We start from the raw sequence: 22,772 nt of genomic DNA on the forward strand, positions 1-22,772 counted from the left end.
GGTATTTCTGTCGCAAAGGGGTTAATGCCCGACTCTAGATAAAACTTTTATTTTTGCTATGGAGCAGGGAGAGTTATAAACTCAGGTATTTATTGCAGGCGGAGACCATATTGAGGATATCTTCCCTCATTTTTATTCTTCTGACACCTGGACAAAATAATTTTATATCAATACCTGTCCCACTGATACCCTATCACTGGGGATAGGAAGTGAGGTCAAATCTACTCAGTAGGAACCAATAGGAATGAAAAATCTGAAAGATGACATAACCATGCCTCACACTATACACAGTGTGTGTGTGTATATATATACACACACACACACACACACACACACACACACACACATATATATATATATATATATATATATATACATATATTAATTACACACACACAGTGTGTGTATATATAAGTACATGCTGTATGAACATATTGTTCCACTTCAGATCTGCCAGTCTGTGCTGGAACGATGAGGAGAAATTATAAACTGTAAATGTACTTAACACTTCACTTACAGGGCAGCAGTGATAGCAAAAGCTCTTCTAAAGTCACTCATAATAAACATAAACTGTAACATGAAACCACTGTAAAGTAACAAAGTAACATAGAGTAGAGCTAATGCCCTGATAGAGACCTTTTTTTTTTTTTTTTTTTTTTTGTATTTTATGTTAAAGTGGTTGTAAAGGCACAATGTTTTTTACCTTCATACATTCTATGCATGAAGGTAAAAAACCTGTGTGCAGCAGTGTGATCATCTGTCAGTGTATTCCAACAGCAGCGAGTGCTGGCGGTCGTGGGGTGGGGTATTCAGCCACGCTCTTCGTTTATGTGGATGGAGGAATCTGAAAAAAAAATAAGAACAACAACTGTGTATGGCCAGCTTTAGATTGTAAGCTTCTTGAGGACAAGGACTGAAGTGAATATACAGTATTTAAAGTGCTGCATAAAATGTTGGCACTAAATAAATGCCTATAACAAATAAAGTGCCAGCAGGGTCACACCCCATCACTTCTGATAATATGCCTCTTCATAGTTGAACAAATGCTAACTATAATCTGTGACTGCATAGTAACATCAAAGTTCAAATACACAACGCACACGTGAAACCACATATATTTTAAACTATATATTGTCATTAAACAGCTATTCTTCTCATTCATAAGCTGTAACCCTACCTTATTGTTCTGACAGAAAGGCAATACTTCCACATTAGGTTCCACATAGCTCCTCCATCCCCCTTCATGATCCCACTGTAAGTATGGTACAATCCAGTTACCGGAACACAACCGAACTGTGAGCTGTCACAGGACCAGATCAGTTCAGGACACACGCAGATTCACTTAATCGTGCAGAAATCCCCAGACTTGTAGGACCAAAACTCCAGTACAAGACTGCTCTCAGGTTACCTCCTCATGGTTTACAGGAATCTGTGTTACACTCAGTATTATGCACATTTTCCAAGAAAGGAAAAAACATATAGAGACCTCAAAATTACTAGTTTAAGTTTTTTCCTCTAGTTTTTTCCACGAGCTTTCCACCAAAGGTTCCTTTATAAGACTTCTTTGGAGTGTCTCTCTAGCACAGCACCCTCTTGCTAACTGCAAGTGAAATCATCTGATCCAGGCTGCACAAGACCCCAGCTGTCTGCAAACTATCTGACTTGACGGCTGTGTAATAAACGCTTTCCCAGGCCAAATGTTCTAATGAATCATTTTTCCAATAAGCAAACAAGGAGTTTGAAACTTAAATGAAAGCAAAGAGAGGTGATGTCGGATGCACTAGACACGTACAATCTATTTTTAGCAGGAAATTAAGTTGTATTAAGGACACAGGCGAATATCTAAAATGGAAAATTCAATGAACACACTGTTTCAAATTCACTGGCCCTTATACATTTCTTGTGCAAAGTCGATATTCTGTGCAGGCAGCTGAGAAAGTAATTAATAAAACAATACTGCATTATTTATTTTTTGGTGGAAAATGTAAACCATCTTCTATTTTGGGGCACGTTGTTCTGGATTATGAGTTTTTTAAAAAATTAGTTATCCTTTAGGCTATGTTCCCAGGAAAACAATCTCTGAAAAGTATTCTCGGTGGATCACTTTTCACAAAGCGGCTTAGTTGTGGCTTCCATGCATTTATGAGGTGATCTCCTGAATGCCTGTTTTTTTAATATTCTTTGTCAAAAAGCAAATTTTGAGCAGCACTAATGCCGCAGTTGCAAGTCTAGCATTTGGCTTGCAGTTTCCAAGAGGTCTCATTGACTTGAATGGGTGAGTTTGACAGGGGATGTTGCCTGTCAACACAACAAGCTACATTACATTTGCTGCAGCCTTGACACAAAGCATCACTGCAACAGCATGTGTACATCCCCTCTGGCTGTATGTTAGGTTTTAGGTGGGAGATCGGGGGTAGTAAAAACATTACTCAACCACCTATTTTTCCCACCTTGGCCACCTGTGTGAAAGAGGGTTTAAAGCTAAACTCTGTGTTAAAAAAGAATATTGTTGACATCCCCTGACCCCCAACACTGCAAAAGTTTGTTAAGTCTAGGAGGTAGAGGAAACACCTGTAAAACCTACCTTAGTACTCACTTCCCCAACTGCTAGTATCGTTCTCTTTGACACTCCAATGGGCACTCCCCTTCCTCCCATGCAATGTAGAAATGTTGGTCCAGCATTATACCTTACGCGACAGAGTGCCTTAGAGAAGAGGCTTTAGGGGACTGGTTGCACAGCATGAAGGAAGCCTACCGGAGCAAGGGATGAGGCAGGTTTTACAGCTTATTCCTCTACCCTTTTGCCCCGTACACACGATAGGATTTTCAGACGGAAAATGTTCTATGGGAGCTTGTTGTCGAAAATTCCGACCGTGTGTGGGCTCCATCGGACATTTTCCATCGGAATTTCCGTCACACAAAATTGCAGAGCTGGTTCTCAAATTTTCCGACAACAAAATCCGTTGTTGGAAATTCAGATCGTGTGTACACAATTCCGACGCACTAAGTTCCATGCATGCTCATGATCAAGCAGAAGAGCGGCGCTGGCTATTGAACTTCATTTTTCTAGGCTCGTCTTATGTCACCGCGTTCTTGATGTTCGGAATTTCCGACAAGATTTGTGTGAACGTGTGTATGCAAGACAAGTTTGAGCCAACATCCGTCGGAAGAAAAACATGGATTTTGTTGTCGGAAAATCCTATCGAGTGTACAGGGCATTAGACTTTAAGTGTACATTTCCCCAACATTTCATATTTCTGATATGTGTTTATTGTACCAAGTACTTGTATGAAAAAGTATCCTGTTCTCTTTGCATTGCTTCCTTTGTGTGAAATACTTGGTGATTCTGCCAGTCTCCCTGCTTTCTTATAAATTGACCAAGACAGACATGGGAGCACATCCATCGCAATATGGTCAGTTTTCTTTGTTGCATTCTATTTGGGAGCACAGCCTGCCTGTATTCCAGTTGTCAGACTTATGCTGACACACCCTCCTGCACAGCACTTCACTAGGAAGATCAGTGTGCAGCTGTTTATCTGCCTCCTGCTGGTAGCCCCCATGCAGTCTCCATTCTCACCTAAGCTCCTTATGCAACTGAGAATAGAGGTGATGTGATCGCTCATAACGAAAAGAAAAAAAAAAGGTGTTTATAATGAAATTATGTTTTAAACTGCATTTCTACTTTGAATTTAATGGGTTGTTTTACAAGGTGAGGGTTCACTTATACTTTAACATGCAGTTAACCTTTGTAGTGTGTGCGTGGGTGGGGGAGGGGGTGGGAAGGGTAATTTTTTCTCCTGTCTGAAGGGGGATTTTAAGGTGCCATTAACTCTTGTAGGATACATAATGCTCATTAGACATGTGCACTGCCGAAAAATGTGTTCGTTTTAATTTAAATCGTTCTTTGTTTTTTCGTAAATTAGGAATTCGTAAATTCAAAATTTGTCAATTCGTAAAATCGGAATTTGAAAATTCCGAAATTTGAAAATTCAGAAATTTGAAAATCTGAAAATAAGAACGGAAGATCCGAAAATAAGAAAAGAAGATCCCAAAATTTGAAAATCCGAATAAAAGAAAGGAAAATCCGAAAATTGGAAAGAACGAAAATCCAAAAATTCTAATTAATAACTTACTAACTATTAAATTATAGGTATTTCCTTTCAAATTTGGCGGTTAGTGAACGTAACAAATACAAATTTATCTGAAGTGACAAATTATCCGAAATAAAGAATGCCGCATCTAAAGAAATGGAATGGAATGAAATAATACTAAATAATAATAATACGTTTTTATTACTATTATTGTTATTAATTTGTTACTTTCAATTCGTTTAGATACGGCATTCATTATTACGGATAATAAGTAACTTCGAATAATTCGTATTCGTTACTTTCACTAACAGTCAAATTTGAAAGGAAATGTCAATACCTATAATTTAAGAGTTAGTAATAGTTAACCACCAACCAAAAAAATGGCCCTTTAAGAGCTATGGGTGGAAGTGACGTTTTGGCGTTGCTTCCACCCTGCAATGATATGGAGACGGGTGGGGGCCATCTTCCTCTTACTCGTCTCCATGTCAAGCCAGGAGAAAGAGCCGATTGCCTCTGCCACTACCGACGCGTCCGGTAAGCGGCGGAGGGCACCGGAGCGTGGCGGAGGGCACCGGAGCGCAGCGGGAGGGGATCCCTCTCCCGCCACCAATAAAAGTGATCTTGCGGCGAATCCGCCGCAGAGACCACTTTTCTCTGAAAGCGGACCATCCGCTGAAGAAGAGGATACCGAGGTTATGGCAGCTAGCTGCTGCCATAACAACGATACTCCTCTTCAAAGTACCGCCGTTAAACTGCAGCGGGCGACCCGTAAGTGGTTAAGGTATTATTAGTTAGTTATTATTTCAAGATTTTCCCATTTTTGGGTTTTTTAATTTTCGGATTTTCGTTCTTATTTTCAGATTTTCTTTCTCATTTTTGGATTTCTGCATTTTCAAATGTCCGAAATTTCAAATTTCTGAATATTAGGAAAAATCCGGAAATTCTGATATTTCTGAATAAAGGAATTTGTCTAAATTAGTTAAAAAACTAATTTGGAACTAAATGAATTGCACATGTCTAATGCTCATTTTAGTCACCCTCTGCTTGGGGGTCCACTAGCCTCAGAGGCAGAGAAGCCTATCCGTGGAGGAGACATCCTCCCTCCCCCCCTCCTCCCAGTTCCCTCCCCCCTTTCCTCTCCCCTCCTCTTCCCCCTTCCTTACCTTTTAGATTACACAGATCCACATATGCATAATTCTTACATATATTTTCAAACATACTTTTAATTTCAGTTATTGCATCTTTCAGTGCCTCCCGTGTCCACCGCGGGGGGATTAACCAGTCAGAGTGCCTCAAATTGTGCAGCCCGTTACCCTTGTTTTTGGTCCCTATTGGTAAGCCATGCCCGACTACAACACTCCAAATTACCAGATTATTCATATTGATGTACATTGAACATTTTTTTCACTATGTGACTATATAACTATAAGATTGTATCTCTTTATAGATGTTTAAGGTCAATTCCTCCTGAAGAAGCAAATTTTTTCACGAAACATGGACCTACATCTCTCCTATATTGTGGGGTTCACATCGTTTGTTTGTACTATTTGCAATAGTATGCAATAACTATTTTACATATTGTTGTATTAAATGTTTTTCAATTTCTGTTCTTTTCAATAAATTAATAATTTTATACTTACCTTGTCCATTCCCTGGGTACCAAGATAGTCCATAACAATCTCTGTTGTCGTGGGGCATTATTTTGGAGTAGCCCCGACACTCCCCTTTTCTTCATCACTTTAAGCTCAAGGATGATGGTACCCACCCCTGTCTTTATATACCCCTCAGACTGAGGCATTATTCTATAAAACTGTGTGCTGTCATCTTTGGAGCATCTTATAGCATAAGTGTAGATGATGCTGTCCAATCCTGGCATTTTGCTGTTTTAAAAATGCAAGCGTGTGTGTGAATGGGGGTAGGGGACAAAAAAAAGTTTGTTGGGGGCGTGGCTTAGCAATGGCCGCGTGAAGACGTGCATCAGTGGAGCTCCCTGCCTAACCCGATCTCTGGTGGCATACGGACAGCTATTTTTTCCTATTTGCACGGTATGAACACCCCTACATGTTATAGGACACGTTCGGCAGCCAGAGGGACCCGACATTATGCACCGCAAACGACCATCCGTCGCTATTTTAGAGCCCCACAGAGACAATCACCGGGCACCATTGTCGACGCGCCATGTGATTTCTGTATGGAGCTGGGCTCTGCAGCATCACGGTCAGCTACGCTGCCACACGGGACGCCAGCTGCCTTCCAAACTGATATGGATGAACACACACAGAGCCAGTACCGGCTGGACGCAGATCTCCGCACCTTGCTCCGGGCCTTACCGACAAGAGCAGACATAGAGGTCCTACCCACGAGAGCGGACATAGAATCCCTGATCCTATGCATCGAGGAGGCACACAGTAGGGACATACAGGAGGTGAGAACGGAGCTGCATCTCTGACAGGGTAACTACAGGAGAGACTTTGACGGCGGCACTTGAAACACGTGTACAGGCTCTGGAACGGGCAAATGCCTCACATATGGTGGAGTCCCAGGAGATGCAACTGCACTTGGAGGAAATGGAGGACCGTAGTCGCCGCAATAATTTGCGACTGTGGGGCCTTCCAGAGGCCACAGGACCGGAAGACCTAGCGGTGACAGTCACAGCCATATTCGATAGTCTCCTGGATCCTACACCACCCTCGATAGACCGGGTGCATCGCACTCTTGGCCCTAAATCCACAGAGCCATCTAGACCCCAGGATGTGCTATGTCGTCTGCACCGATTTTCATGAAAAGAGGACATATTATGCAAAGCATGGGACCATGGTGACATTGAGTTTGATGGGGCAAGTATCCAGATCCTTCCGGACCTCTCTAGAGCGACGCTGCAATGCCGTGCGATGTTGAAACCAGCTCTGGAAGTCGCGAGAAGACATGGATGTACCTACCGCTAGGGCTATCCCCTAGCGGTTATCCTATGTTCAGCGCAGTCATCTTTTACCCTGCGAACACCGGCCGATCTTCCGGAGTTCTTTACCTTCATAGGCGCCGATCCGGTCCCGGTGCCCAACTGGCTTATGAAGATTCCGAGACCTACAGGCCGATCGGGCCCATCTAACAGGTCCGAGAGACCCGCCCGCTCTCAGAGACCCAGAGGTCGCTCCAGACCCTCATCTAACGTCATCTAACCCTCATCTAACGTCCTAATTATTTTCTAGCGAACTTGGCTCTGATTTCCACATAGGCTGACCGAGATGTCCCATTTCTGTTAAAATCTACACGCTGAACTTTCACCCCTCCCTCTCTCCTCATGCCCGCTGCCCCGCTAACAACCCAATGTGGTAATGACCGGCATCTCCCTTTTGCGGTCCGGGAGGGGATTTTGTTAGATACTATAATAGCATGCCGACCCACCTAGCTTGACCATCGGCCTAGTGTGTACCACACGGATGGGGAATTCACTCAAGACCTCTCCTCACCATTTCCAGAACTAATACGCTGTCACCTGAGGGGATGGCTCGTACTCCATGGAGTCAGTGCTAAGACCCGGTTTGATATTTTCGGTTGTCCTAGACTGCTCCTGTATGGACGACCTGTAATGACAGTGGACTTGGAAACCACTACCCTAAGCATAATCCCACTCGGTTGAAAAATGGTGCACCCCCCACTCTCAGCGCAGTGGTCGATCACACTGATTTCTGAACTGATGCCCAGTCTCACTGCACTATATATACGGCTACCAGCTGGAGCAGGACAATTTTCTAAGACATGCTCTAAGTTGGACACCTCCGACAGAAACTAAAGGCCGATATGCTGGGTATATCATTATCACCTTTTTATACCTTTTTGACATTACAAAGATCCCATGGACTTACATTGGACGCATCTCAGAGAAAGGATATCTCACTGGCAGCTCTGAGAGGGCAAAAAACACACATTGGCACCTAAACAGGTCTTGTAACTTACATGATGGGAGGGAGGTGTCGAATGAGCTATGGGAGTGGACACTTTACTCCACAGGAGTGGGATACAGAACTAATGTACACTGCAGGGTTGCGATTGGACGTGTGATACATGAGGGTGATGTGATCTGTTATTCCATGTCCACACAGATGGAACATATGTGACGAGGTGGTTGGCAATCTTATTAATGATACGGGATGAACCGGGGAGGGTTGGGGTGAGCATATTGAGAGTACCCTACCCCTTAGATATCACCCCCCTGGGTGGCCCTGTTGGCAACGCCCGAGGAAGTTGCAAGTCCTGAGCGGAGGATACTCTTGAGTATTAACGGGAGGGGATAATCCATCTGGAGACATACTCCTGATAGAAAGGTCAGCCTATGTAAAGTGTTATATGTTTATATTATGTTTCTATTTCGGTTTTTAGAATTCTGAGTGAATTAGTTGGGCTATATAGACTTGTGGCCTCAAACTTAACAAGTCCCTTTCCATCATACATCAGACCATTCACACAAGACCCATAATTATACACTAGACAAAGGCCGCTGTGGTTGGGAAGGGTCTGGGAGCTTCCCGAAAGCCCTTGCTGAACACACCCCCACTTAGGACAACGCTCGCAACCCAGGAGATACCGGGGAGCGTAGTTGCATTAGTTTTGCAAACACCTTAGAAATCCAGTTAAACTGGTCAACGGCCGCAAGGGAAACATTTGCTCAGCGGACATCTCTTACACCCCTGTAGGACCTTGTAACTACAGGGCACTACCTCTTCTCTTCACCCCATTTTCATTTTCTCCCATCTCCTCCCCACTGAACTTGATTTCTCCACCTCACCTTCCCCCAATCCCATCTGCCTTCCCTTTCTCACCCCCCCCCCCAAACATGGCTGAAATAAACATTATTACCCTAAATGCGAAGGGGCTTAATGTGCCCGAAAAGGGGCGGATGTTGCTCAATGACATGAGAAGTCTCAATGCCGACATTATCCTCCTACAAGAGACACACTTCCGAGAAAACACATTTCCAATCCTTAAAAATAGATTCTTCCCGACGGTGTATCATTCTACCAACTCGGAAGCAAAATCCAGGGGAGTATCTATTTTGATTTCCACGAACCTCCCATGGTCTCTAATTGACATGATAACTGACCCAAGGGGTAGACGGAGGCGTCAAGGTAACTATTGCGAACCTCTTTTCCCCTGAACAGCCAACAGGACTTATTTATCAAAAAACATTTGAATACCCTGTGGAAATTTTCCGAGGGACAACTCATCGTAGGAGGACACTTCAACATCCCTCTGATCCCTGAGGAAGACACTTCCACGGGCCGATCTTCCACCACTCGAAACACACGTAAGGCCATTCAATTAGCTTTACATGCATCAAAGCTTATAGACGTCTGGCGTCTATTCCATCCTGGCAAACGAGATTATACATTTTACTCTAGACCCCATAATACATACTCGAGGATCGACTACTTTTTAATTCCCCATAATCAATTACAGGCTGTTAACCACTTGAGCCCCGGACCATTATGCTGCCTAAGGACCAGAGGTCTTTTTCCAATTTGGCACTGCGTCGCTTTAACTGCTAATTGCGTGGTCATGCAATGCTGTACCCAAACGAAATTTGCGTCCTTTTCTTCCCACAAATAGAGCTTTCTTTTGATGGTATTTGATCACCTCTGCAGTTTTTATTTTTTGCGCTATAAACGGAAAAAGACCGAAAATTTTGAAAAAAAATGATATTTTCTACTTTTTGTTATAAAAAAAATCCAATAAACTAAATTTTAGTCATACATTTAGGCCAAAATGTATTCGGCCACATGTCTTTGGTAAAAAAAAATGTCAATAAGCATATATTTATTGGTTTGCGCAAAAGTATTAGCGTCTACAAACTAGGGTACATTTTCTGTAATTTACACAGCTTTTAGTTTATGACTGCCTATGTCATTTCTTGAGGTGCTAAAATAGCAGGGCAGTACAAACCCCCCCCCAAATGACCCCATTTTGGAAAGTAGACACCCCAAGGAAATTGCTGAGAGGCATGTTGAACCCATTGAATATTTATTTTTTTTGTCCCAAGTGATTGAATAATGACAAAAAAAAAAAATATATTTACAAAAAGTTGTCACTAAATGATATATTGCTCACACAGGCCATGGGCCTATGTGGAATTGCACCTCAAAATACATTCAGCTGCTTCTCCTGAGTATGGGGATACCACATGTGTGGGACTTTTTGGGAGCCTAGCCGCGTACGGGGCCCCGAAAACCAAGCACCGCCTTCAGGATTTCTAAGGGTGTAAAGTTTTGATTTCACTCTTCACTGCCTATCACAGTTTCGGAGGCCATGGAATGCCCAGGTGGCACAAAACCCCCCCAAATGACCCCATTTTGGAAAGTAGACACCCCAAGCTATTTGCTGAGAGGCATATTGAGTCCATGGAATATTTTATATTTTGACACAAGTTGCGGGAAAGTGACACTTTTTCTTTTTTTTTTTTTGCACAAAGTTGTCACTAAATGATATATTGCTCACACAGGCCATGGGCATATGTGGAATTGCACCCCAAAATACATTTAGCTACTTCTCCTGAGTATGGGGATACCACATGTGTGGGACTTTTTGGGAGCCTAGCCGCGTACGGGGCCCCGAAAACCAAGCACCGCCTTCAGGATTTCTAAGGGTGAAAATTTTTGATTTCACTCTTCACTGCCTATCACAGTTTCGGAGGCCATGGAATGCCCAGGTGGCACAAACCCCCCCCCAAATGACCCCATTTTGGAAAGTAGACAACCCAAGCTATTTGCTGAGAGGCGTGGTGAGTATTTTGCAGCTCTCATTTGTTTTTGAAAATGAAGAAAGACAAGAAAAAACTTTTTTTTTTTTCTTTTTTCAATTTTCAAAACTTTGTGACAAAAAGTGAGGTCTGCAAAATACTCACTATACCTCTCAGCAAATAGCTTTGGGTGTCTACTTTCCAAAATGGGGTCATTTGGGGGGGTTTTGTGCCACCTGGGCTTTCCATGGCCTCCGAAACTGTGATAGGCAGTGAAGAGTGAAATCAAAAATTCACGCCCTTAGAAAGCCTGAAGGCGGTGCTTGGTTTTCGGGGTCCCGTACGCGGCTAGGCTCCCAAAAAGTCTCACACATGTGGTATCCCCGTACTCAGGAGAAGCAGCAGAATGTATTTTGGGGTGTAATTTCACATATTCCCATGGCATGTTTGAGCAATATATCCTTTAGTGACAACTTTGTGCAAAAAAAAAAAAAAAAAAAAAAAATTTGTCTCTTTCCCGCAACTTGTGTCGCAATATAAAATATTCCATGGACTCGACATGCCTCTCAGCAAATAGCTTGGGGTGTCTACTTTCCAAAATGGGGTCATTTGGGGGGGGTTTGAACTGTCCTGGCATTTTATGCACAACATTTAGAAGCTTATGTCACACATCACCAACTCTTCTAACCACTTGAAGACAAAGCCCTTTCTGACACTCATTGTTTACATGAAAAAGTTATTTTTTTTTGCAAAAAAATTTACTTTGAACCCCCAAACATTATATATATTTTTAAAGCAAATGCCCTACAGATTAAAATGGTAGGTGTTTCATTTTTTTTTTTCACACAGTATTTGCGCAGCGATTTTTCAAACGCATTTTTTGGGGAAAAAACACACTTTTTTAAATTTTAATGCACTAAAACACACTATATTGCCCAAATGTTTGATGAAATAAAAAAGATGATCTTAGGCCGAGTACATGGATACCAAACATGACATGCTTTAAAATTGCGCACAAACGTGCAGTGGCAACAAAATAAATACATTTTTAAAAGCCTTTAAAAGCCTTTACAGGTTACCACTTTAGATTTACAGAGGAGGTCTACTGCAAAAATTACTGCCCTCGATCTGACCTTCGCGGCGATACCTCACATGCATGGTGCAATTGCTGTTTACGTTTGACGACAGACCGCCGCTTGCGTTCGCCTTAGCACGAGACCAGGGGGCGACAGGGGTGCTTTTTTTTTTTTTTTTTTTTTCTTTATTATTTTTTTGCTTTTTTATCTTATTTTTAAACTGTTCCTTTCATTTTTTTTTTTTTTTTAATCATTTTTATTGTTATCTCGGGGAATGTAAATATCCCCTATGATAGCAATAGGTAGTGACAGGTACTCTTTTTTGAAAAAATTGGGGTCTATTAGACCCTAGATCTCTCCTCTGCCCTCAAAGCATCTGATGACACCAAGATCGGTGTGATAAAATGCTTCCCCAATTTCCCAATGGCGCTATTTACATCCGGCGAAATCTAAGTCATAAAATGCTCGTAGCTTCCGGTTTCTTAGGCCATAGAGATGTTTGGAGCCACTCTGGTCTCTGATCAGCTCTATGGTCAGCTGGCTGAATCACCGGCTGCATTCTCAGGTTCCCTGTTGAGACAGGAGAGCCAGAGAAAAACACGGAAGACGGTGGGGGGGGGGCATTCCCTCCCACGGCTTGTAAAAGCAGTCTAGAGGCTAATTAGCCACTAGGATTGCTTTTACATGAAAGCCGACCGCTGGCTGAAAAGAATGATACCAAGATGATACCTAAACCTGCAGGCATCATTCTGGTATAACCATTCAAAGTCGTGAATGGCGTACCTGAAGACAAAAAAATGGTTAACAATAAAGCACAGTAAACAGTAAAGTATAAAAAATTGCATACCTGAAAAGCAAACATGATAAAACATAATAACAATAAAACATTGCAGAATAGAATACAGTAAAAAAGAGCAGAACAAGAGAGAGAGAATAGAGAGAGAGAGAACAATAAAACGGCAACTATTTTTTTTTATTTTATAAATTTTTTTTTTTTTTTACACTTTTTTTGTAACTAACTTTTATAACGGTAACCGGTTCCAGGTTCGGGTCTCTCAAAATGCGATGGCATCTTGGGAGACCCTGTGAAAGTGTGCCTAGTCTGTGCAATGCTGTACCCTACGCTAATACTCAACTAATGAATGGTAGCGTTCAAAACATTCACCAATGCAAAGACCAGGATTGTCAGGACAGGAGGGACAATAATAGAGGGTGTCACGCCTATATTCGCGCTTGCTGCAGACACGACATCTTTTTTGGGGGTTCGTTGGGTAGGGGTACTCGGGAGGACATAAAGAAAATGCCTCTCATGCAGCCGACTGCATTTGGTTGGGGATGTGAATGGGAGAAGTACGGGCGCTGCAGAAGCGGTGGGTTCCCAATTAGGATTGGCGAATGCAGCAGGAAGGGCACTATGGGCACGACGGGCGCCTGTGTTTGTCTTCTTGGTGGCAGCGGGACACTACTTGTGCTTGCCACCTCAGCAGCTTGAACTGCACTTATGGGACTCGCCACGTCACCAAGTGTTACTGCAGTGCTGGTTTGACTACGACCGGGGTGTACTAGGCCGCTGGTGCTTGGCAGTTCAATAAAAAGCTACCAAAAAAACTGTTAGCGATCGCAGGGATCAGGCCTGACTCTGCGAATGCTGCAGTTATGCGTTAAGTGTTTTGTAAGTGACAGTGATCGATCGATACTGCACTTGGGTGGGCTGGGCCGGGCGGAGGGGCAAAATGCAGGTGCTAGCAGGTATCTGGGCTGATCCCGCTAACACTGCGTTTTTGGGAACCCTAAACTGCTGGGGACGCCAGTATAGATCTGATCGGATCAGATATTGATCCGTTCAGATACTATACCACTAAGGGAGGTGTACGGTGCGTGCGTGGGTGTTAGCGGTACTGGCGCTAATCTGACGCTGCTTGGGGCTGGTGCTTGCCAGTTCACCAAAATACTACCAAAAAAACTGTTAGCGATCGCAGGGATCAGGCCTGACTCTGCGAACGCTGCAGTTATGCATTTAGTGTTTTGTAAGTGTCAGTGATCGATCGATACTGCACTTGGGTGGGCTGGGCTGGGCCGGGCGGAGGGGCAAAACGCAGGTGCTAGCAGGTATCTGGGCTGATCCCGCTAACACTGCGTTTTTGGGAACCCTAAACTGCTGGGGACACTAGTATAGATCTGATCGGATCAGATATTGATCCGATCAGATACTATACCACTAAGGGAGCTGTACGGTGCGTGCGTGGGTGTTAGCGCTACTGGCGCTAACCTGACGCTGCCTGGGGCTGGTGCTTGCCAGTTCACCAAAATGCTACCAAAAAAACTGTTAGCGATCGCAGGGATCAGGCCTGACTCTGCGAACGCTGCAGTTATGCGTTTAGTGTTTTGTAAGTGACAGTGATCGATCGATACTGCACTTGGGCTGGGCCGGGCGGAGGGGCAAAACGCAGGTGCTAGCAGGTATCTGGGCTGATCCCGCTAACACTGCGTTTTTGGGAACCCTAAACTGCTGGGGACGCTAGTATAGATCTGATCGGATCAGATATTGATCCGATCAGATACTATACCACTAAGGGAGGCGTATGCTGCGTGCGTGGGTGTTAGCGGTACTGGCGCTAATCTGACGCTGCCTGGGGCGACGCATATCACCGCCGGGCGATCAGGGGGCTAAACCTTTATTCGGTAATAAACGGCGGGTGCCCTGACACTATAAAAAATAAACAAACTAACCAGCGTCACCCGTAACAGTTATACGGTGATCAGTGGTGAAAGGGTTAACTAGGGGGCCATCAAGGGGTTAAAACATTTATTCGGTAGTATATGGGGGTCCCTGTCGCTATAAAACGCTGACGGCGAACCTAAATATTTAGGTCCCTAACTAGCGTCACCAGCGACACTAATACAGCGATCAGAAAAATGATCGCTTAGTGACACTGGTGACAGGGGGTGATCAAGGGGTTAAAACTTTATTAGGGGGGGTTAGGGGGGTATCCTAGACCTACAGGGGGGTAATACTAACTGTCCTAACACTGTAACTGTCACAAACTGACACCAATGCAGTAATCAGAAAAAAAAACAAAAAAAACCAAAAAAACTGCTGGTGTCAGTTTGTGACAGGGGGGGGGGTGATTGGGGGGGATCGGGGGGGCGATCGGGGGGGGGATCGGGGGGGGGATCGGGGTGTTTTGTGTGCCTGGCATGTTCTACTGTGTTGTGTAGTGTTGGTGCACTTACATACCTGTCTTCTCTCCTCGGGCCGGAACGGAAATTACCGAGCCGAGGAGAGATGACATCATTTCCTTTGCTGCTGTTTAGCATACAGCAGCAAAGGAATGATGTGATTGGCCGGCGGCGATCGCGAGGGGGGGGCCATGAACGGATGGCCTCCCCCTCATCTCCGATCGCCGTGGGACAAAAGACGACCGCCTCGGGCACCGGGGGGGGGGGGGTCCGATCGGACCCCCCACCCGCGGAAGGCAAATCACGTATATGTACGTGATTTTGCCTGTCCGTGCCACCTTGCCGACGTAAATCGGCGTGAGGCGGTCGTCAAGTGGTTAAAAGCACCTCCCTAGGATCAATCACGTGGTCAGACCACGCCCCAGCCATAATGAAATACACCTTGACCGACTTTCATAGGAATCACAGGAAGCCGTGGAGACTCAATGAGAGCCTCCTACAGGTCCCCGAGGTAGTAGCAGACGAAAGAAATAACGGAGTACTTCCAAACCAACACTGACGCAGATAGTGACGCAGGTCTAATCTGGGAAGCTCATAAACCAGTTATACGTGGGATACCTAAATAACATGGCGCGAGGCTCAAAAAACAAAGCACAGCCTAATTGACCTCACTTCTCGACAAACCTACCCTACCATCTGAATGTTGCAGCTGAAATCGAGACTCATCAGACCAGGTAAAGTTTTTTCCAATCTTCTATTGTCCAATTTCGGTGAGCCTGTGCAGCCTCCGTTTTCCTGTTCTTAGCTGACAGCAGTGGCACCTGGTGTGGTCTTATATATATATATATATATATATATATATATATATATATATATATATAATTTTTTTTTTTTTTTTCTGAATAAACATCTCCTAGAAATATATGTATTTTTTCACCAAACATACATACAGTGCACTATCCAGAATATACTGTGAGTACCCTATAGCCTACAGAACTGTGATTCTAGGAGAACAAAATCTCTCTATATAAAGACTCTAGTGTTGTATATCCTTTGTTTAGGTTCTGGCTGTTATAGACAAGTGACTTCCAAATTATAATGCAATGGGAATGATGTGCAGAGATTGTCAGCTCCATTATTACATGACGATGCAGTTTTCTTCACAGTAAAGAGGAAACCAAAAGGATATATTTCTAACCAAAATGCTATCAATCTGGAACTAATTAGGAATGAGCTCACCATGGGAGGAACCCTTTATTGTTATGACCCATAGGACGCTAAAAAACTAAACATTTTAAATTCTGAGACAACAATCTACTTCTCAACATGTGTGTCAGTTATACCCTACTGGTTATTTTTCTAAATGACCGAATTGGAGATGATCAAAATAAACCTGTCACAAACTATGCTTATGGTGATGAAAGGCATATTCAGAGGATAGATTCAGTGAAAATCACAAGCCAAAAGAAAAACTGGAGGTATAGGCAGAGGAACTTATGTGGACATCTAGGTTTCCTGAAAAAAGTCAAGTTTGGCCCTGCCTCTTCCCATACTTCTCTCTTGGCCAATGTGGCCACCATTCTGCGTTGAACAAAAAAAGCTGATAGCGTGTACTAGGACTTTATGCCGTGCAATACAGAATCTTGTGACACAATGTTACGTTCCTTTGTGAATTTAGCAACTTTGAAACAATTTTCTCTGCTTAGCCTAGATTCACACTATGAATTGCACTGCATTCCTGTACAATTCACATGCGCTTCAGTGTGATGCATTTTGAGCCCATTCATTTTGAATGGGCTCAAATCGCACCACATCCGCACCAAAGTCGCCCATGCAGCAATTTTTTTTGGAACACACCAGATTGCATGGTCATTTTGAACCACGCGATCCAGTGCAGACAAATGCACTGCATTTGCGACCTGCATATGGGGTGCCGTTAAGATTGCACTGACACCCAATGCAGATTGTAAGGGTGAGTTTCCCGCACCACAATCTAGTGGAAACCGGGCCCAAGGAAATGTTTCCGCCAAAGTTACTATTTTATTTTTGTTTAATAATTTGGTGTTTGGTCAGCACATCCTTTGGCCAACTATGCTGGGGTTTTCCTTTATCTTCCCAAATTTAAACACAACCTCATGAAAAGCCAGCAGAGTTTCTTAGATTTACAAAGTCCTATGTGCTGTATAACTGCTCTCTGCACATTTTACAGCGCATTCCAAGATGGCATAAAAGCTGAGCAGAACTATATTAAGGAATCGGGTAAAAATGTCTATTTATTATAAATGAGATCTCCTGATGGGAAAATGTACTACCATAGTTAATGGTGCTTGGGACAGAGATATACACAAGATTTGTTTTAATTACACTACAAACAGAGCAGACGCAGCACCCATTAAATCCACTGCAGTGTGGTTATTCTGCAGCATTGCTCTCCGTCATGGAGGGTTTAATGCATTTTAGCTAAAACACAGTGTAATGTCATTATTGGCTCCACTCCAATACACAAATTACATCACAAAGGCCACACATTCATCCTTAGTAGACAACATGCATGTATGCAGAATAAGCTTTCCATATGTGCAGTTTAATACACTATCTGTCATCCTATTGGATGACAGGATCAACAAACAGACCTCAATCAGATGATGCTGGACCATCAGCCCAGTGAAAAAATAGATCACTGGGATTATATAAATAATGTAACTTATATACAAGTTGCAATGGGATAAAAAGCAGGATGATATGACCATCTTTTGGGATATGGAGAAGCATGTGACTTCGGCCCCTGTGATGGGGCCCAGGACTTGCAGCCAGCTGCTAGACTCAAGCACTGTCACAGGACCAGAAGAGTGATGTCACTGCTACCACGTGTTGACACCAGTTACTTCAGTGCTAGCTGTGGAAAAGGAAGGAGTGGCAAGGGAGTGCTAATACGGCAACTATTATGGGAGGGGGGCCCTTTGCAGAGACATGGTCATATTGCCCTATGTAAGCAAGATGACAGTGGGGTTTATGTACTAAAGCTGGAGAGTGCAAAATCAGGCTCACTTCTGTATAGAAACCAATCAGCTTCCAGATTTTATTGCCAATGCTTATCCACTTCCGGACCACCACACGCCGATATACGTCCTAACTTTGAAGAGGGATATCTTTGTTATGGCTGCAGCTAGCTGCCATAACCCTGGTATCCTCTTCTTTGGCGGGCGGTCTGGTTTCCGATAATAGTGGTCTCTGCAGTGGATTCGCCACAAAATCACTTTTATCAGCGGTGGGAGAGGGCCCCCCCCTCCTGCCGCTCTCCGGGGCCCGGTGATCGGATCTTTCTCCTTCCTGGGTATGGAAACGAGTGAGGGGAAGACGACCCCACCCATCTCCATACTATTGCAGGGCGGAAGCGACGTCAAAACGTTACTTCTGCCCATAGCTCTTAAAGGGCCATTTTATTTTTTCAAATGACAAATTTTTTTTTTTTTAATTGCATTTTAGTGTAAATATGAGATCTGAGGTCTCTTTGATGTTTACATTCCTTATAATAGGAATAAAAGTGACACTTTTTTTGTTAAAAGAACAGTGTAAAAATAAATAATAAAAGGTAAAATAAATAAGAAAAAAAATTTTTAAACACGCCCCCTCCCGCCGAGCTCGTGTGCAGAAGCAAACGCATACGCGAGTAGCGCCTGCATATGAAAACGGTGTTCAAACCACACATGTGAGGTATCACCGCGATCGGTAAAGCGAGAGCAATAATTCTAGCCCTAGACCTCCTCTGTAACTCAAAACATGCAACCTGGAGAATTTTTTAAACGTCGCCTATGGAGATTTTTAAGGGTAAAAGCTTGTTGCCATTCCATGAGCGGGCGCAAATTTGAAGCATGACATGTTGGGTATCAATTTACTTGGTGTAACATTATCTTTCACAATACAAAAAAAAAATCATGGGCTAACTTTACTGTGGTCTTATTTTTTAATTCACAAATGTATTTTTTCCAAAAAAAGTGTGCTTGTAAGACCGCTGCGCAAATACGGTGTGCCAGAAAGTATTGCAACAACCGCCATTTTATTCTCTAGGGTGTTAGGGAAAAAATGTATAATGTTTGGGGGTTCTAAGTAATTTTCTAGCAAAACAAATCTCAGAAAGAGGCTCGGTCCTTAAGTGGTTAATTGAACAAGCTGAGATTAGAAGCTGATTGGATAACATGCACAGTTGCATCAGATTCTGAGTGCACCAGTTTTAGTAAATCTACCCCAGTGTCTCTTCAGGAAAAGAAATTCAAGGGGAAGCGGATGTAGGCCTGTTGAGATGAGGCATCATAAGGCTCAGCATAGCTTAGACATATCCCTTTCTTTTAACTGACCTCTTTACATTTGAATATAAATTCTGCATATAAAGCAGGAAGCATGCGGCCTCCAGAAATAGACTCTAGGTTTTTTTATTTTGAATAATCTAAAGGAGCAGGGATTGGATCCTGCACAGAAGGGTATCATCATTTACGGCATGATGTATAATTTAACACCTGGTAGGATACAGTGATATGATCTCTGCAAAATGTATCTCAATAAATGAATTCTAATCTACAGAGCTAATTCAAACTACAAAAACATACACAACGATCTCTGGAATTGCCAGGCTGTATGACTTATTTGATCCCAAGAGGTGACTGATCAAAGAAAGTTTCAACAAGGGAAAGAAACTGCAGCATTGCAAGACTGCATGAGATCAATATTAGAGGTGAGTGATTAATCCCTGCTGCAAGGTCATGTAGAAATCAGTGTGATGCAAAGCAAGTCAGGAGGATTTACTGAGAAGGATTTACTGCAAAATACATGATCAAATTGCATAAAGGCATTCATGCACAGACTACCACAGACACACAATCACATAAATACACACCAGGGGTAGCCTGGTTAGACACCAATTAAACTTCCAATATGATTTTAGCTGTGAAAGGAAACCCATACAAAAGCCATGTGCATCCCTGGTTAGGACTGAATCCAGAAGCCTAGTGCTGCATGTGAAAGGTGTAAATTATTTGTAGACACATGACACAGCAATATAAAGTAAATTATTCAACACAGCTAAAACATAGTAAGGCCTCATTCACATGCGGAGCTTTAATCTGTGCCTTGCGCAGGACTGTGTTTACCAGCATGGAAATGCACAGGTGTTGTGCGCTTTCCCATGTCAGCAGACCCATAGCTGTCAATTGGGAGGCAATGGTTGCAGACACAGCCCTCCAGTGTTCACTGTCACTGCTCCCGCTGGTCCAGGGCACTTCCATCTTTGCTCAGTCTTCCTACCAGGTTCCATCTCTTCAGCCAGTTGATAGGCCGGGCCACAATAACGTCACTCCCACTCATGCATGCATTAATCAAATCACCACAGCACACAGTACTGTAAATGTGGTCTGAGCTGCGCATGTGAGGCTGAGATCACATCACTGCTGACATGTAGGGGGAGGCATTTACAACAGAAAAGACCACTAGGGTCTATTCTGCTATAAAAACCCTACCTGCCAGTGGTTTTAATAGAACTTAGTTCAATACCACTGTAATGCATTAACTACCTCAATACTGGGCAATTTCACCCCCTTCCTTCCCAGACCAATTTTCAACTTTCCGCAATCTCGCATTTTGAATGACAATTACTCAGTCATGCTACACTGTACCCATATGCAATTTTTATCATTTTGTTCACACAAATAGAGCTTTCTTCTGGTGGCATTTATTCACCACTGGGTTTTTTATTTTTTGCAATATAAGTGAAAAAAATTGCGAAAATTTTGAAAAAAAAACAATATTTTCTACTTTGTTTTAAAAGAAATCCAATAAAATCAAATGTCACAAATTTATGCCAGAATGTATTCTGCTACATGTCTTTGGTAAAAAAAAAACCTGATAAGTGCATGATAATTGGTTTGTGTGAAAGTTATAGTGTCTATAAGCTATGCTACGTATCACTAAAAATCGATCAATCCTGATGTACTGACTGCCTATCTCATTCCTTGAGGCCCTAAAATGTCAGGACAGTACATAAACCCCCCAAATGACCTCCTTTTTGTACAGATGACAGTCCAAGGTATTTAGTAAGAGGCATAGTGTGCCTTTTGAAGTTTTTTTTTTCGACACATAATTGTCATATTAACAAGTTATTTCTCCCACATGGCATAAATAAACTTGCAAACACCCCAAAATACATTCTGCTACTCCTCCTGAGTATGGCTATACCACATGTGTGAGACTTTTCCACAGCCTGGCCACATACAGAGGCCCATTATGCAGGGAGCACCATCAGTTGTTTTAGGAGCATAAATTACACATTTAGTTTCCTGACTACCTATCACAGTCGAATTACCCACAAAAAGAATCCATTTTGGAAAGCAAACACCCCAATGTATATTCTATAAGGCATAATGAGTCTTTTGAACATGTCATTTTTTTCCACAAGTTTTTGGAAAATGTGGAAAGAAAAATGAAAACCTTTTTTTTACACAAAGCTGTCAATTTATAAGATATTTCTAACACATAGCATGTACACAGCAACAATTACGCCCCAAAATACATTCTGCTACTCCTCCTGAGTATGGCAATACCACATGTGTGATACTTTTCCACAGTATGGCCACATACAGAGGCCCAACACCACCACCAAGTAGCACCATCAGGCGTTCTAAAGGCATAATTTACACATTAAATTCCTGACTACCGATCACATTTGTGAAGGCTCCTGAGCCTCTTTGTTAGGATTCTGTCCTCCTCAGTTTCCATTTCAGAGCCACTGCTTTCCACTGGCTCATACTCGCTATCCGAGTCTGACGGAGAGTGTTCCCCGCTACTCTCGTCCGACATACTCTGGAGTATATGGAAAGCCTCCTCGCTGCTGAATAATTTTTTAGCAATGTTGACAGAATACTGGGTCAGATGTGTGACGGATGTTGATCACTGGGACAAATGTGGCAGATGATCATGGACAGATGTGTGCAGATGTGCACTGAGACAGATGGTCACGGACATATGTGGCAGATGATCACAGACAGATGTGGAAGATGATCACGGACAGGTGTGCGCAGATGATCGCGGACAGATGTGCGCAGATCACAGATGTGGCAGATGACCACAGACAGATGTGGCAGATGATCACGGACAGATGTGCTCCAGATAACCATTGTGACAGATGTTCACTAGGGCAGATGATTTTACTGGGACAGACGTGTGAAAGGTGTTTTTTACTGTGTGGGGATACTGACAGGACACTAGCTGGGTGATCAGTGTGTAAAAAGCTGTAAAAAACAGCTCATACACACTGATCTCAGGCTCGCAGCACAGATCTGCTCTCCTAACTGACAGGCTCCATGTAAGGAGAAGGAGAGCTAATCGCTTGGCAATGGCTCTCTGTTTACACAACAATCATGTGATCAGGAGGGCCAATCACAGAGCCCTACTGTCGATCCGAGTTGCGTGGTGTCCGGGGGACACGAAAGCATTGGGATCGCACAGCCGCTCAATCCTGCTTCTTCTGAGGGATGTTCAGGAACGTCCACTCAGAAGGACGAAACGCCCATCCATCCGTCCGTTTATATGCAGTGGCCGGCAGGGAGGAGGTTAATGTATTTTTTATATGCAAGCAGTGTAATTATCTAAATTTTACCTGGTATCAGCCTCTTGCACAGCAGAGCTTGAGTGTGAGAGGCTGAA

The 22,772-nt window shown here is 43.2% G+C and overlaps 1 protein-coding gene across 9 annotated transcripts in view; it reads right to left on the reverse strand.

The window, feature by feature from the left end:
- IQSEC1 (IQ motif and Sec7 domain ArfGEF 1) overlaps window positions 1-22,772 on the reverse strand; it is a 1,490,190-nt gene that overhangs the window by 340,641 nt on the left and 1,126,777 nt on the right. The window contains exon 1 of one of the 9 annotated variants that reach the window (XM_073592403.1): window positions 1,178-1,635. The exons of the other annotated variants lie outside the window; for them this stretch is intronic. Within the exon in view, the coding sequence (XP_073448504.1) occupies window positions 1,178-1,245 (68 nt within the window). The 5' untranslated portion in view covers window positions 1,246-1,635. Of the gene's footprint in view, window positions 1-1,177; window positions 1,636-22,772 lie in introns of those variants that run through there. 9 annotated transcript variants of the gene reach the window in all.

The sequence above is a fragment of the Aquarana catesbeiana genome, linkage group LG07, assembly GCF_042186555.1.
Source record: "Aquarana catesbeiana isolate 2022-GZ linkage group LG07, ASM4218655v1, whole genome shotgun sequence".
Classification (NCBI taxonomy): domain Eukaryota; kingdom Metazoa; phylum Chordata; class Amphibia; order Anura; family Ranidae; genus Aquarana; species Aquarana catesbeiana.